Here is a 14698-nt window from a genome sequence, read left to right as displayed (position 1 = left end):
GTTTGTCATACTTTAGGCAGCCTTAGGGGCCTGTTGAACTAAAATGAGTCTCCCAGGACTACCCTATGTGTTGCAGCACTGCCTAGAATTTCAGTCCTAGCTCTGCCCCCAGCCTGCCTTCTATGCAGGGGTTTGCAAATGTGTCCTCGGAAAGCAGCCCTATGGCCATCCACCGCAGTGCCTGCACTGAGAGAATCTTCCTTTGGCCAGAATTGGAACTTCTTGAGCCCCTTTATGCCACTCTGGCTCTCCTACCCTGTGTAAAGGGGACAGAGCAGGGGTGAGGATTTCACCACATCTCTTTGGATGTTTATAGACAACTCAAGGGGGCCTCTTAACAGTTTTCAACCATCAAAACTGCATATTTCACTTCTGTGAAATGCTGCAGAAAATAATTGCCGTAAAAGCCAAAACATTGCCATTTTCACACTTTATGGCAAAGTGAAGTGAGCCAAGCATTTTGCACCACTGTGTCTGTACCAGCCACCTGGCCTGAGCGTCTTTTTAAGAACAAAGAAAATAAATGACAATTGATTACACCAAGTTGGATGTATGAAACTTGCCACCAGGAGAGATCCACCAGATCCTGGCTGGCTGGCTCATCTCCATCTCAGACTGGAGAAGAGAGAAACAATTTCTTCGTTGTTCATGTTGACTTAGTGGCATCACAGTAACAAACACAAGGCAGACTATCATTTAATTCCAGAACATCCAACAGATATGAAACATTTGGGCTCTGGATAGGAGAGATGTGGGTGCTGACCTTCCATGGTAGGCGAGCAGCCTGCTGGGGAACACCTCAGCATGACAGTAGCAATAAAGAGAACTAGAGCTCAAAGGAGAAATGGTGGCACAAGAGCAATGCTGAGGGGAAGTTTAGGCTCTGTGTCGATTGCTTGATTGGCTTTGGAGTAAATAATGTAATACGTGTAGGTCTTTTCCATGTCTAATTTCTATGAGTTGGGACTAAATGTTAAAAGGGAGAACACACGTCTTGGTGAGGGAAAAGACGCCATCCTACTGTGTAACTATTGTAAGTTTTTCGTTATTTAAATACTGTATACATTGTCCGCTAACTCCTCCCTTCACGATCATAACAATTTTCAGAGCGACTACTGATCCCATTTAGCTGGGGCCCCTGTAGCCCTAATGCCTGGTTTATTTGTTCGTTTCTTGTTTTAAAATTTTGTGATTCCTATAATGTGGGTAATTATTGCCTGTCAGTGACAGTTAATGCAGTAAGTGCTGGTATGGCTTGCAGTAATAATATATCATACATCTAGGCAACTAAAGGAAAATGTAATATTAAATAAAAATAGGTTACAGTAGAAACCAGAATCCAATATTGCATGCATCGTTTGACAGCAAATAATGTCAAATAAGGCAAATAATTCTGAATAAACATCATTTATGTAAGCAAGAAAGTATGGATCTGCTGTGGCTGTACTGAGAAGTTAGAACTTTTATTTGTGCAGGAGACAGGCTGGATGATCTGTGATTGTTAGTGTAGAATAGAAAGACACATTTCATGAACATCCATGTGTACAATTTTGTTATCCTGAGGTTTTCTCCTCTCCTGATGACTGGCAGATTTCTATGTTCTTCATCAGTCTTTTTATTAATGTGCTCCTGGATACCCAACAACAATTGCCCTCATTGGTATTGCATGTGGTGAATGTCAGCACAAAATTTGGCCCATTGAGTGTAAGGGCATATCTGCCTTTGAAGAACTTTAGGTATATTGCATGTGAGGAGGCAGTGGATTGGGGTGTGTGTACACATTTAAAATTTAAAATGTCTCTGCATAGGGATTTTTTTTTTCTTTTCATTGCAAATGTGATACTTTATCCTTTATTTTTTTTATGGATTTAAATTACTTTCATAATAAACTTACTTTCATTTTCAGTAACATTTCTGATCAAGAACTTTGCAAAATTATGGCGTTTGTCCAGTGATTAGAGCTGGAGAGGAGAAAACCTGGGCTCTCTTCCTGATCTTGACACTGATTTATTGTGTGACATTGGACGTGCCACTAAATCTGTCAGTGCCTCAGTTTCCCTGTTTATAAAACAAGGATAGCGGCCTCGTAGTTGTGATGTAAGATTAATTAATGTTTGTAAAGTGCTTTGAGAGCCTCATAAAAAGGTGGTGATATATGCTATAAGTGAAAAGTATAATCAGATGTTTTGAGTTATTTTAGAGACAGCTTTTCTTCCAAGTAAAACCAAGCACTCAAGGATATCATTTGTCTACTGATAGATGACTTAAAAAAAATCCTAAAAGTGGAATGTGTTGGTTTATGTAAGAACAATATTGGGGGGGGGGGAATTACCTTTACCTGAACTTGAGTTCTTAAAGTACAGCCTGAGCCATTATTGATTTTTCTGAGTGCCCTTTAAGACAGATTGTCTTGATTCTCTCTATCTGGTTGTTCTTGTGCAGCCACAGCTCTAAGCATAAATACCAAAGCTCACTTTTTATTTCTCTTTTTCTCATCTCTAAAGATTCCACGTTTGTGGGGTGGGAAGTCTTTCTTCCAGAAAAGTAGCCAGTCCTTTAGGAACTGTTCAATGGCATTCTGCACAAACCATTGCCATTGTGCTTCGTTGTTCAGGTGACAATAGTATAGCTTGTGCGGGGAGAGGGGGTTCTGCATATTGTAACATATCCCTATGATGATAAGGTAACACACAGAAAAAGCAACTCTGGTTTTAACTTGGATAGGAGCTCAAATTCAAGTCTAAAGGAGAACTCAAGCTGCAGTGCAAGTTAAAATATCAGAATTGCCTCGTCTTTATTGCTATTTTTAACCTAAATTAGCCACTTAGGTTTGCTAACCTGAATTAAAGATTAAGAATACATTTATTTTTATTTTTCAAGGAAGACACATCTTTAGTGTGATTCTCTGTCTACAAGACAGTAGAGCAAGAGTAATGTATATTTTCTTTCAAAGCACAACCATTAGAGCCAGATTCTGATCTTGGTTAGGAAGCCTATATTGCTTTCTATTTTGTAGAATCAAACTAGATGCACAGCAGCTATCTTCCATGACATGCATGCATATCTGAGATTAGAATCTAGTTCTCTAAATTGTTTCCTTCAAATGCAATAGACTGCACTTAAAAAAACCATTGAAGAAAATGCCTTAAATAGCTTTACTTGTGTGTCCACTATTCTGTATTGTCTGCCACTCCGTAATACTAAAGAGAAAAGATGGGTGGGTTAACTGAAGGTAACTGAAGTCAATGTATCTTACGTCGACTTACAGCAGTGTCTACCCAGTGCTGAGTTGACGGGAGATGGTCTCCCACTGACTTACCCTACTTTTCTTGGGGAGCTGGAGTACAGGAGTCGATGGGAGAGCGCTCTGCCATTGACATAGCAGGTCTTCACCAGACCTGCCAAATTGACACCACTGCATCGATCACAGCAGTGCCAATCTAGCTGTAAGACAAGTCCTTTTATTGGACCAACTTCTCTGTTAGTGAGAGAGAGACACAAGCTTTCAAGCCATTCAGAGGTCTACCCAGACCTGAAGAAGAGTCCTCTGTGGCTCATACGCTTGTCTCTCTAAGCAACAGAAAAGTTGGTCCAATAAAAGATAGCACCTCACCCACCTTCTCTCTGATATTCTGGGACTGAGAGGGCTACGACTACACGGCATACTTCCTAATACAGTCTTAGAAACTTGAAATTGAAACGTGTCCCTAAGTAGCAATTGCATTGAGATCTAGGGGTGTGGAGGAAATAACGGGTGGCAGAATCTGACTATTTGTTTCCTTCATTTAACAAATGTTGATTTAACCCTACCCCCCAATCACTTACATTAGCATGTCTCCTAGCTCCCGTCATTGTTTTGGTCATTTCCTTTATATGTTACCCATTCCTTAATAATCTCAATAAAACATGGTAAAAATTGAGTTTCTTAGTTAATTTGTACTCTCTGTGCTTGCTGAGTAGAGACATTTCTTATCAAATTGTAATAAGGATAGAGATCAGCAAATGATTTGTGACAAATTATTTATCTGTTAAATTTTGTCTTTCTTTTCACAGAATGTTTGTGAGTAGATTGTGAAACTCATAATGAATCATACGTTTCTTCACACATTTTCTTAGCTCAAAAACAGAGTCTTGTGAGCATTTTTTAGTTGCATAAGGCAATGGGAGTTAGGTACCTAGGCACTCTTGAAATTCATACGGAGTGCCTAAATATCTTTAAAAATGTGGCCCAAGGTCCTTTTGAAAATGGGATTTAGGTTCCTAAATCACATAGGTGCATCTGAAAATTTTACCCAGTGTGAATTGTGAACTTTACAGTTAAATATACAATGTGGAATGTGCTTTGGGAAGCTATTTTCAAGGATTCCTTCTGTTAGTAAGGCTCATATTTTCAGATATTCATGGAAAAAGCACACACAAAAGTTATGATCATTTAAATTTGAACAAATATTCACAGAAAATGTTTTCCACTGTGACATAACAGTGCCCTAGACATAACAGTGTTAACCCCGTGGTGAGTTTGTGTTCTAAGCCCCCTCTGTGCCAATTTACAAAGGAGATGAGTTGTTACAGCCTCTGGCTACAGAAGGCTTGTCTCTTTAGGATAAACTGCAGTTGCTCATGCTTTTAGTTCTGGAAATCCCCACTTCAATCCCTAGTATTTCAGCCATGAAGCCACCACCAGAGTTGCTCCCCATAAAAATTAAATGTTGTTTTTGTGGTCCAAGTATCACATATTTAAGTATCTGACGGTTAAACCAGGAGCCCACAATTTTAGGTGCCTTGACAGCTCCCTTAAAGACAAACTCAGGTCACTTACTCTTTTTTCATTGAATCCCTTGGCACCAGCAGTCTGAAATTCATGCTGCTTAGCACTAACACAACATGTATAGGCTTGAACATTCTGTCTTGGATCTCTCAAACATGAGGTCCTGGCATGGATTTTAATGGTGGGGAGAATCCTTAACTCAGCCATGTGCACTTCAGGGCTCCTTAATCCAGGAATACTGAGATGCCCATAACAAGCACCCCCTTCTTGACTCTTTCTCAACATACATCTTTAACTGAGGCATTGGAGGAGACGAGTAAGTGGAAAATTCTAGCAGTCATGAGAAAACTCATATTAAATGGTCAAGTGCCACACTTACCCTGGCTGGCCCAGGCAGGTGCACATCGTGATGCTTGCTGTGCACTAGATGGGTTTCATCCCTTGTGGGAGGGCAGGGCTTATTTCCCTCCCTTGGAGATTCCAGGGTTCCTTAGGAGCCTTGCAATATAGATTGCTGCAGGGATAGAGCAAACGTGCACATACCCTAGCTTCCTGGTGTGCACACCACCTCTCTGGCTGGCACCATTCCATTTGAAGACAGCAATGCCCAGCTAGTGGCTACCCACAGTGCATCTGAGCTTGTGGCCATCTTGCCACCCTGTACCCTGTTTTAAGTTGGCAGAAGCAAGCAGAGTAAAATTCAGCCCTGTAACTTTACTGAACCAAGTTTCTTCAAATGTGATTTTCTCCCCAATAAGGACTACGGAACAAGTAAGCTTGATGTTTGTAGCTTCATCCTTTTTTTTCTGAGTAACACAAACAGAAAATAAAATTGTGGTTTGGAACTGTAGCAGGGTGAACCCTTGCTCCTGCCCTGAGAGGTTTAAAAGTGGCCTGGCAGGAGAGGAAATCTTTGCCCGAAGTCAATGGCAAAACCCCCACTGATGTCAGTGGCACCAGGATATTACTCCAGAGATCTAATCATGAGTACTTAGGAAAGTTTCTTCATTTTTTGTGCTAAATTACCTACCTATTTTAATCAGTATTTTAATGGAGAAATTACCATATCACCTCTATAATATCTCTTTGCAGATCATCTAATCCCCAATTTGCTAAATTAAAGGTTCCCATTGAGTTAACCCAACTTCCTGCTGAATTGGTAGACATTCTGTGGCTTCTGCATCAAGCAAGGCCTTTCTTATTTGACAGAGTCCAGAGTTAGCGATGTGACTTTGCTAGCTATGGCATGCATTTAGCCTAAGGCACATCCGTTGAAAATTAATATTTTTTCTTATTTAACTCTTGACCAGATCTGATGTCAGCAAATCACTCAGCAAGAAGGGATGGGGATTTTTGGTTTCATTTTCTTAGGGGAGGGAAATGCAACTGATCGTCTCTAGAGGTGGAAGTTCTTTTTACCAGTGCAATACACTTTGTATTAATCTTCTTTCTCTTCCCTTTCACTTCAGTCCCTTGTGACTAGGAAAACTACACCAACCATCTAGCTAAAAATCCACTTTTTTAAAAAAAGTTTCTCCTCCCATCCCAACCCTATCGTATTAAATGGACTCATTCAAGTGTGGATCACTTCTATTGCAATTTGACATACACTTTCTCCATTGTTATAGGGTATTACAGTGTAGTCACATCTGTTTCACATCCCCCAGGGTAGTAGAAGTAATTTATAGATAATTTATTTATCCTAGATTGGACAAGTGAGTCAGTGGCACAGCCAGGATTAGCATTCAGGACTTCCTGAATCTCAGCCCTATACTTATTCCTCTAGGCCAGCAGTTTCCACACTTTCTTGGTTCCTATACCACCATGTTAAAAACTTGTTGTGAAGTGAACTGATGGAACACCAAGGTTGCCTACCGTAATTTGGGAAGCCTTTGTCATAGGTTTATTCCCCACTTTGAACTTTAGCATTCACAAGATGGGGACCTGCATGGACTCCTCTAAACTAAATCCTAGTTTAGATCTGGTAAAAGCTGCCACCAACTAAAAATTCCAGTGTCTAGTACACTCCCTGTTCCCCCAAACTTTCCCTGGGAAACTCAGATCCCAACTTCCTTGGATCTTAACAGAAAGGGAAATAATCCATTCCCCCCCCACCTCCTTCCCCCTCCCCTTGTCCTTGGGAGAGATACCTTGATTCAAACTCCTTGAATCAAACAAAGAGGGATTCACGTTTCCCCCTCCCCTTCCCCTGAAAATCCAAACAAGGGAAGAAATCACTCAGGTTCTAAAAGAAAAGATTTTATTAAAGAAAGAAAAAAAGTACACTATCTCTGTAATACCAGGATGGAAAAATTTACAGGGTCTAACTTATAAAAACTGGAGAGACTGCCCCTCCCTCCTCCTCAGAATAATCAGAAGTAACAGCAAACAGAAATAAAGATAGTTCTTCAGCAAACACACAATTGCAAATGCAGAAATTAATTATAAGACTAATTCGCCTTTCTAATACTGAATAGAAGAAAATACTTCAGGAAACTTTGGAGAACTTGAAGAATATATCTGGCCTCTCTTAAATCCAAAGAGAGAACGGCAATCCAAACAAAGGACACAGACAAAGACCTCCCTCCTCAGAGATTTGAAATTATCTTGTCCCTTGATTGGTCCTCTGGTCAGGTGTTCATCAGGTTACTGAGCTTGTTAACCCTTTACAGGTAAAAGAGACTTTAACCCTTAACTATCTGTTTATGACAGCCTTGCTCTAGGTTATACACTCTCCATCTCTATTATGTAGCTTAAAGTTGAGAGGCAAAACACACATTTTGGCCTAAATCCAATACTGGATATACAGGATAAAAGCTTTCCTGTCACTGAGAGTTCAGCAAATGGGCACCATTTCCAGTGAACAAACTGTTTATGCATAGAAGTAAACATCTTCTGATAGTATATATATCACCTGCCCCAACACTATACACTCCCGTTTCTTGTGCACGCTGCACCTAAACCTCTATAGGTGATGCAAATCTCAAAAGGGGCTGTTAGGCGCTGGAGATAGGGTTTTGACATCTGAACAATCCTCTGCCAGTACCAAGAGAGGGGTAGGAATAGTGCAGCCTAGACAGCATAGTCCTCTCAAAGGCCTGCAGTAAGTGTTTGTTCAGCAGCAGATCCTTCTATATAGCCAAGTGAGGGGACAACACTGAAGTGAACCACAGCACGGGAAGCTAAACCTTCCAGGATGAAGATGGGAGCAGGAAGAGCTTGAGCATATGGCAAATGCCAGGATAAGAGAGAGAGAAAACCTGACCTTCCCCCCACAACCAGAAAACCTGCCTAGGGTGGAGGGTGGAGGAGAAAGGGAGTATGTCTTGATTTATGCTGCCTATAGCCTTGTATGACACATAAATACCATGGTGATAGGGCCTTAGAGATATTCAAAATGGAATAGCAAACCATCAGCTGTCGCCACCCTGAAGAATGTTAATCCATAGAAGGAAACATAAATTTAAAAGCATGCGCAACCCAGAGACACTAAAGCAACAGAGAGGTGATATAGGAGGAGGGGAATAGAGATGGATCTGCTTTGCCATAGAATGTGAGAAGGCATCTGAGCAATGGATGTGTGACATCAGGATGCCAGAAGTGGACCCACATAATTACTGTCCTAAGGGTACCCATGCCAGGAAATACGTAATGCAAAGGGGCGGAGAGAGCATATCACCCACCTATCGGTTAAACTATAGCCACTGAAGTACCAGTGTGACACAACAGTCTTTTTAGTTGCCTCTGGGTAGGGAATGGGAGATTAGAAGGATTTGTAAAAAGGGGTCATCAGGCCAAGGTATCAGAGAAGCTGTGATGCATGTTATATGGAGACATAACACTCTCCTCAATATCACATGGACATGCTACAGCTTCTGTCTCCATTTGGGGAGGCAGATGGCATAGCAACATGGCAGGCTGATGAATTCCCAAAATGTGTAACCACCACCTTGGTAAATTATGTCTAATGATCTGAGCTAGATAGGCCCATAGGGGACTGTTAAATCTGGCACAAAAACAATCAGACAATGTGTAACCGGGTTACGTCCAGTGTTGCCTGCCAAATCCTGAAATCCATTTTCAGAGCAGACATTTTCTTATGAAGAATAAGAAGGATTACAGATCCACAGTCCCCAGAAATACTGACTAGTAAGGACTGTGGAGAAGGGGCAGACAATTGATGCTGAAATCCCTTATACACGTTGCTCCCCAGACCCATTTCAATCGTCTCTTCACTAGCAAACAGTATCCCACCACCACCACTTAGTGCCGTCATCCTATTGTAATAGCCCATTCCTCATATAGCAGTATCCTGATACAGCACATGCCCTCCATGCTCTCACCAGCACAACAGGATCCTGGCGCTCACCTAACAACACAACACCCTAACAACATGTCAGGAGAAATACCCAATGGGGTGAGGGAGTCCTGCCATTGTTCGTGGCCACAGCCATGCAGATGTGATGCACATGTACACACATCACAAATATCACCTCTGCAGCTACATTCGACTGCCCTCAAACTAATGACTAAAATAACTTAAAACCAAAGCTTTTTATAATGTGATATAAAAAAATGTCAGTACAGCACTACTGTCAAGCACCGGGCAGTATAGGGGTATGGTTAGTGTGGTGGGCATAGCTGGGTGGTCCTTCTTTGTCTATGATGGGTATGAGAGCTTTACAGCTGATTTATATTGTTACCCAGTGATGGGTAACAAACCACTTCTGCTTCTGCCTACTACCTCTCTACCCTGTCACTTGGGGATTTTGTGCCTCAGGGCTGATGCGTGGCTTACGTGAATGGTTTGGGAGGTTGCCTGCATTTGGCATAGATAGACTTCAGGAAGCACTCCTCGTAGTTTATCATTTGATTGAAATAGTAAATATCTTATGCAAGAAGGGTGTAGCAGTCTCTACCCCAAGCGTTCCTACACTGGGTACGTGACTGGCTCCTTGTGGTGTATGGCATGTGCACCATGAGAAATGTATGCCCCTGCCTAGCTTTCACATTGCATGACTGTATGATATGCCATCTTTGCACACGGTATGGAATTTAATACAAAATGGCTTGAATTGAGGAAGCTAGTGAGGATTACAAAATCATGCTTATCTGGGTCCTGTCTTAAATAAAACATTAAAATAGCTAGAGACCCAAATTTTTCCAACATTCAAGGGTTTTCATGTCTGAGGTTTTGGTTTGGACCAGTGTCTATAAACAAACAATTTTAAAAGCACAGTTGTACAGAAGAATGTGTCATTGCACTGTAATATATTCATTACTGTACTTGGGTGCTGGAGGCATTCAGCTTTTGACCTCTCATTTATCAATACACCCAACACACATACATGTGACAACAGAACCGCAATGAGGTCTCATGCATTATTGACTAAAATAGACTCGCAACCCAGTGGGTGGGTGCTGCAGCTGAGAGATGAATAAATAATGTGGTACAAGGAGAAGGAACAATAAGCCTAAACAACTTTATTAGAAAATCACCAAAACTGTGATCAAGAATAAAATACAGCTTTAGGATCAAGGGATGTTAATCTGAAAAGTAGAACCCATCTTGGTGTTGTGAAATTCTATTAAACACTGTTACTAGGTGATCTTCAGTTTCAGTCTTGATTAGCCTGAATCCTATACACATCTGCAATTATTTTTTCTCTTATTCTTTATTCATCTGATCCATAAAAAAATCATTACCCTTGCTTCTGCCCTGCAGTAATTGTCTCTGCAGATGAAAATAATAGTTGCCTCTTTTGCCTCAGCCACAGACTTTTCTTTTTTGCTAATTGTATCTGATTGGGAGCTTAAAATATTTCATCTAAACCACATCCAGGTGTTCAATGAGTCATCCTTATTACTAATATCAGCACAGTATGAGTACGCTTAAATGCACGCAAAATTAACCTACCCTAGTCTCTTGATTAACTTGCCATGGTCAGTTGCTGTTATATTCTATTTATTTTAAAATTAGATATTCAATTTATATAGTGTTATTTTATATTAAAATTCCTTTTTGTAAACCTTAATCTTCTTCGTATTGTTTATATTGCCATAGTGCCTCACAGCCCAGCCAAGATTAGTACTAGTCATTGTACAAATGCAGAGAAAGAGACAGGCTCTGCCCCAACAGCTTACTATCTACAGAAACAAGACAGGCGGTATGGGCATGGAAGGTGAAGTGACTCGCCCCAGGTCACAGAGCGGGCCAGTGGCAGAGTCAGGACTAGAATCCAAGTTTCCTGAGTCCCAGTTCAATATTCTCTCCCCTGTACACCGTGATGCCTCTTAATTGATTGCTGTTCTTATTGTTCTCTCTCTTATAGTTCGGGATCGGGTGCGATCGAAAATGGAGAGAGATATTTTGGCAGAAGTGAATCATCCTTTCATAGTCAAGCTTCATTATGGTAACTATAATAACATGGAATTCGCATTCACTCTTCCGTGTGTTTTGAGATTGTAACTGGATCTGTGTTATTTCATAAGAATACCACCTTGCTAAATACTACCCCATTTCCACTCAGTTACGGATGCGTCTGACTTCATTTTCCTTATGAGACAGGAAAATTTTCGCATGAGGAGGGCTTTGCTACGCCTCTGTCAAAACAAATTTGATATGAGGTGTAATGTAATGATGGTGTTAATAGGGGGTGCTGGTGGTATAAAAAAGATGTATAGGCCACTTCTACCACCCCTCTTCAGCAAACGGTTTGATTATAAGATTCTCTTGTTTCCAAAAACTATTAATAATTGATAGCACTCACTAAATTTATATAAACTATTTATTCCTGGGGGAATTCTGTGCCACTGCGCAATGCAGAATGTTGCAGAAATTAACGTCCACGCCGAATTTCCTTTCCCCCACAGAAATAGGCTGCAGTGCTGCTGGCCACCACTAAGGGCTGATGGACCTGGCAGAGCCCAGCTCGCACATAGAAGACACTGATATGGGGAGGGAGAGGGAGCTAGGGGGTTCCTGGCAACTGCAGTTCCCTGCATGCCCTGATGGAAGGAGAAGGTGGCACGCAAGCCTGGGACTGAGCATTAGGCTGTTTCTCTGGGAGGGAGTGGGGCAGGTGTCTGGTCTGGGGGGAGGGGGTGTGAGTATCTGGGCAAGGAGGGGCCCTGCAGCTGGGCTCTGAGCGGGGAGAGGGTGTGGGTATCTGGGGGGAGAGGGCCCACAGCTGGGTTCTTGGGGATGGGGATGCAGGTATCTGGGCTGGGGGGGCATGGATGGGCTCTTGGGGGGAGGGGTTTGGGTGCATTGGCAGGGGGCACCATGGCTGGACTTGGGGGGAGGGGTTGTGAGTGTCTGGCCCCCCGGCTGGGCTCTGAGGGGAAGGGAGTAGAGAAACAGGACCAGGGTTGTTGTAGGGGGTTCTTTAACTCTCTACTCCTGGGGGAATTTTTGTGTGTGTTTGTATTGTTACAGACATACTTGCCAACAGGTACTTTGAAATAAATTATCAAAATAATTGAAACTGGCATGATTATGTTGTGTTATTTTGACAAATACAGTTTGCACAATTTTAAAATATTGCACACAGAATTTTTAATGTTTTGGCACAGGATGCCCCCAGGAGTAACTATTGCAATGCTAATAAACTATTGCCATGCTTTCAGTTACGCAGAGCAGCTTCCCCCTAGATTTGCCTTTCTCAGCCCAACAAGCTCCCCGAATTCTTGAAGGATCCTATTGCTAGTGCAAAGAGGCTTCTGTGAGCATTTTGAACAGCTGTAGTTCTCTCCTGCCATAATTCTGGGAGCCTCTCTGACTAGTTTTACTCTCTTTTCTTCTCCTCACCATGTGCAGTGGAGGACACCTTTAGCTTCATTAGATGTGTCTACACAGTGATTAAAGGCCTGCAGCTGGCATGGATCAGCTGACTTGGACACCTGGGGCTCAGGCTGCGGGGCTCTAAAATTGCTACGTAGGCTTGCAGGCTCAGACTGGAGCCCAACTCTGGGACCAGATGCTAAGGGGGGCAAAGAATGCATTAGTAAATCTCCATCTCCCAGCTAACACAGGATTGTTCCCTGTAGTATGGGCTAGATTGCTTAGTCCAGCAGAGATCTTAAATAATTTCATTCTAAAAGTGAAGTGTTAACATGGTAGGAGAGTTAGAGAACGATGCAGAATTAATCAATAATATTCATTCTTTGGAGACTTTGTAATGATTTAAAACATCCAACATCTCCATTCTTTTCTAATGCAGCATTTCAAACAGAGGGAAAGTTGTATCTAATACTAGATTTCCTGCGGGGAGGGGACCTTTTCACAAGACTCTCCAAAGAGGTAAGCCCATTGAGTTTTGTGTAGGACACAAAATAATGTCTTGGATCATGTTCAGAATTTGTGTCTCCCCCTGGGTGTATTTTCATTCTATGTAACTGAATTGGAGCTGTAATTTGTTATCATTTCCCTAAATCTTTTTGAATACTTGTATCTACATTGTGTGATAAGTGACATACCTGACAGAGTGTGAGCATCATGTTAATAGGAAACTTAATTACAGTGTACTCCCAACGGATCATTGCTAGTTCCTTCTCGTGGTAGAATAACCCCTGACTCGTTGCTAAAAAGAGACACATGCTGGCTATGATGTGGAGAGAAAAGATATTCCCAGGTTCCCCACTCTATGAAGCCTGTGCTCAAGTGAGCAGGGTCAGGTTCTGGGCGGCTGGAGAGTTCACAGGAAGCTCAGGTTGAAATGCCAAAATCCCTTCCAGGTTTTCCAGTTTACTTCACCAGATATTTTACACTTCGCAGCAGTCTCTCTCCGCACTCCTTCAAGTAAAGGCCAAAATTCAAAACAAACAGGCCATCAGGGTGACCCCTATGTTCCTCCACAGTTCCCTGCCGTGGCTTCTGGTGAATAAAATTCCAGTCTCTCTCTTTCATGGGAATAACCTAGCCCCTCCTTACTGTAACTGGGTTCATCTATCCCTAATTAGCTCCCAGATCGGAGAGTCTCCCTGAAATGACTCTCAACCCTTCGGAATTAGCACAAAAACACAAAGGGTGAAATCCTGGCCCAATTGTAGTCAATGGCAAAACTGCCATTGATTTAACTCAGGCAAGATTTCACCCAAGGTTGTTATGTGGCTCTGCTTGGGCAGGAAGCAGCAGGGTTGTGAGGGCCCCTCACTAGGTCACTGAAAGACAGTCCTTATCCCACAGTGCTTCCTAGAGTTAAATCCCCACAGATATATAGTTACATAATAAAAAAGAGCAGAGGGGAGAAAACTGACAGAGAGAAATGAGGAAATAATTGTTTTCAGATTAAATTTGAAAAGAGGGGGAGAGTCAATGAGGGGGACAGACACAGGACAGCTGCTGGTGGGGGCAGGAGCTGCATGGGAGAAGGGTCTTGCACCAGTCATGGTGAGACAACGTAAAAAAAACACCTGGTACCACAAAGTGGAGGGTGCAAATACAGTGGGGGAGAGAGAGAGAAAGAGGGAGAAGGTGCATGTGAATAATGCAAGCCAAATTCTGAAAGCATTGCTCTCGCCTGAAAATTGGCTTTTTAAATTCACGTAGAGCAATGACAGCAAATAGATTTTTTTAACGTATTACAATACACCTCTACCCCAATATAACATGACCCAATATAACACGAATTCGGATATAACGTGGTAAAGCAGTGCTCCAGGGGGCGGGAGCTGCTCACTCCGATGGATCAAAGCAAGTTCGATGTAACACGGTTTCACCTATAACCTGGTAAGATTTTTTGGCTCCCGAGGACAGCGTTATATCGAGGTAGAGGTGTATTTTAAATTCTAGATTGAATTTGGTTCTACCTAGCACCTGGTAGAGACAGTGGTGGAGGATGTTATTCCAATGACACCATTGGCTGAGCTCATCGGCGATTACAAGTCTCTGACAGAACCCTTGTCTGGGACTATTGCCAGTGGCATTAC

General features: G+C 42.1%; 1 protein-coding gene across 3 annotated transcripts in view; it reads left to right on the top strand.

Annotated features, from left to right (window-relative positions):
- Positions 1-14698, top strand: part of RPS6KA2 (ribosomal protein S6 kinase A2) — a 451617-nt gene that overhangs the window by 322601 nt on the left and 114318 nt on the right. For all 3 annotated transcript variants that reach the window (XM_045011087.1, XM_045011086.1, XM_045011088.1), the window contains 2 exons: positions 11101-11181; positions 12991-13070. In XM_045011087.1, coding sequence (XP_044867022.1) covers positions 11101-11181; positions 12991-13070 — 161 coding nt within the window. The remainder of the gene's footprint in view (positions 1-11100; positions 11182-12990; positions 13071-14698) is intronic.

Source organism: Mauremys mutica, chromosome 3, assembly GCF_020497125.1.
Source record: "Mauremys mutica isolate MM-2020 ecotype Southern chromosome 3, ASM2049712v1, whole genome shotgun sequence".
NCBI lineage: Eukaryota > Metazoa > Chordata > Testudines > Geoemydidae > Mauremys > Mauremys mutica.
The sequence above is the reverse complement of the archived record's forward strand: the minus strand, read 5'-3'. Positions and strand labels throughout refer to the sequence as shown.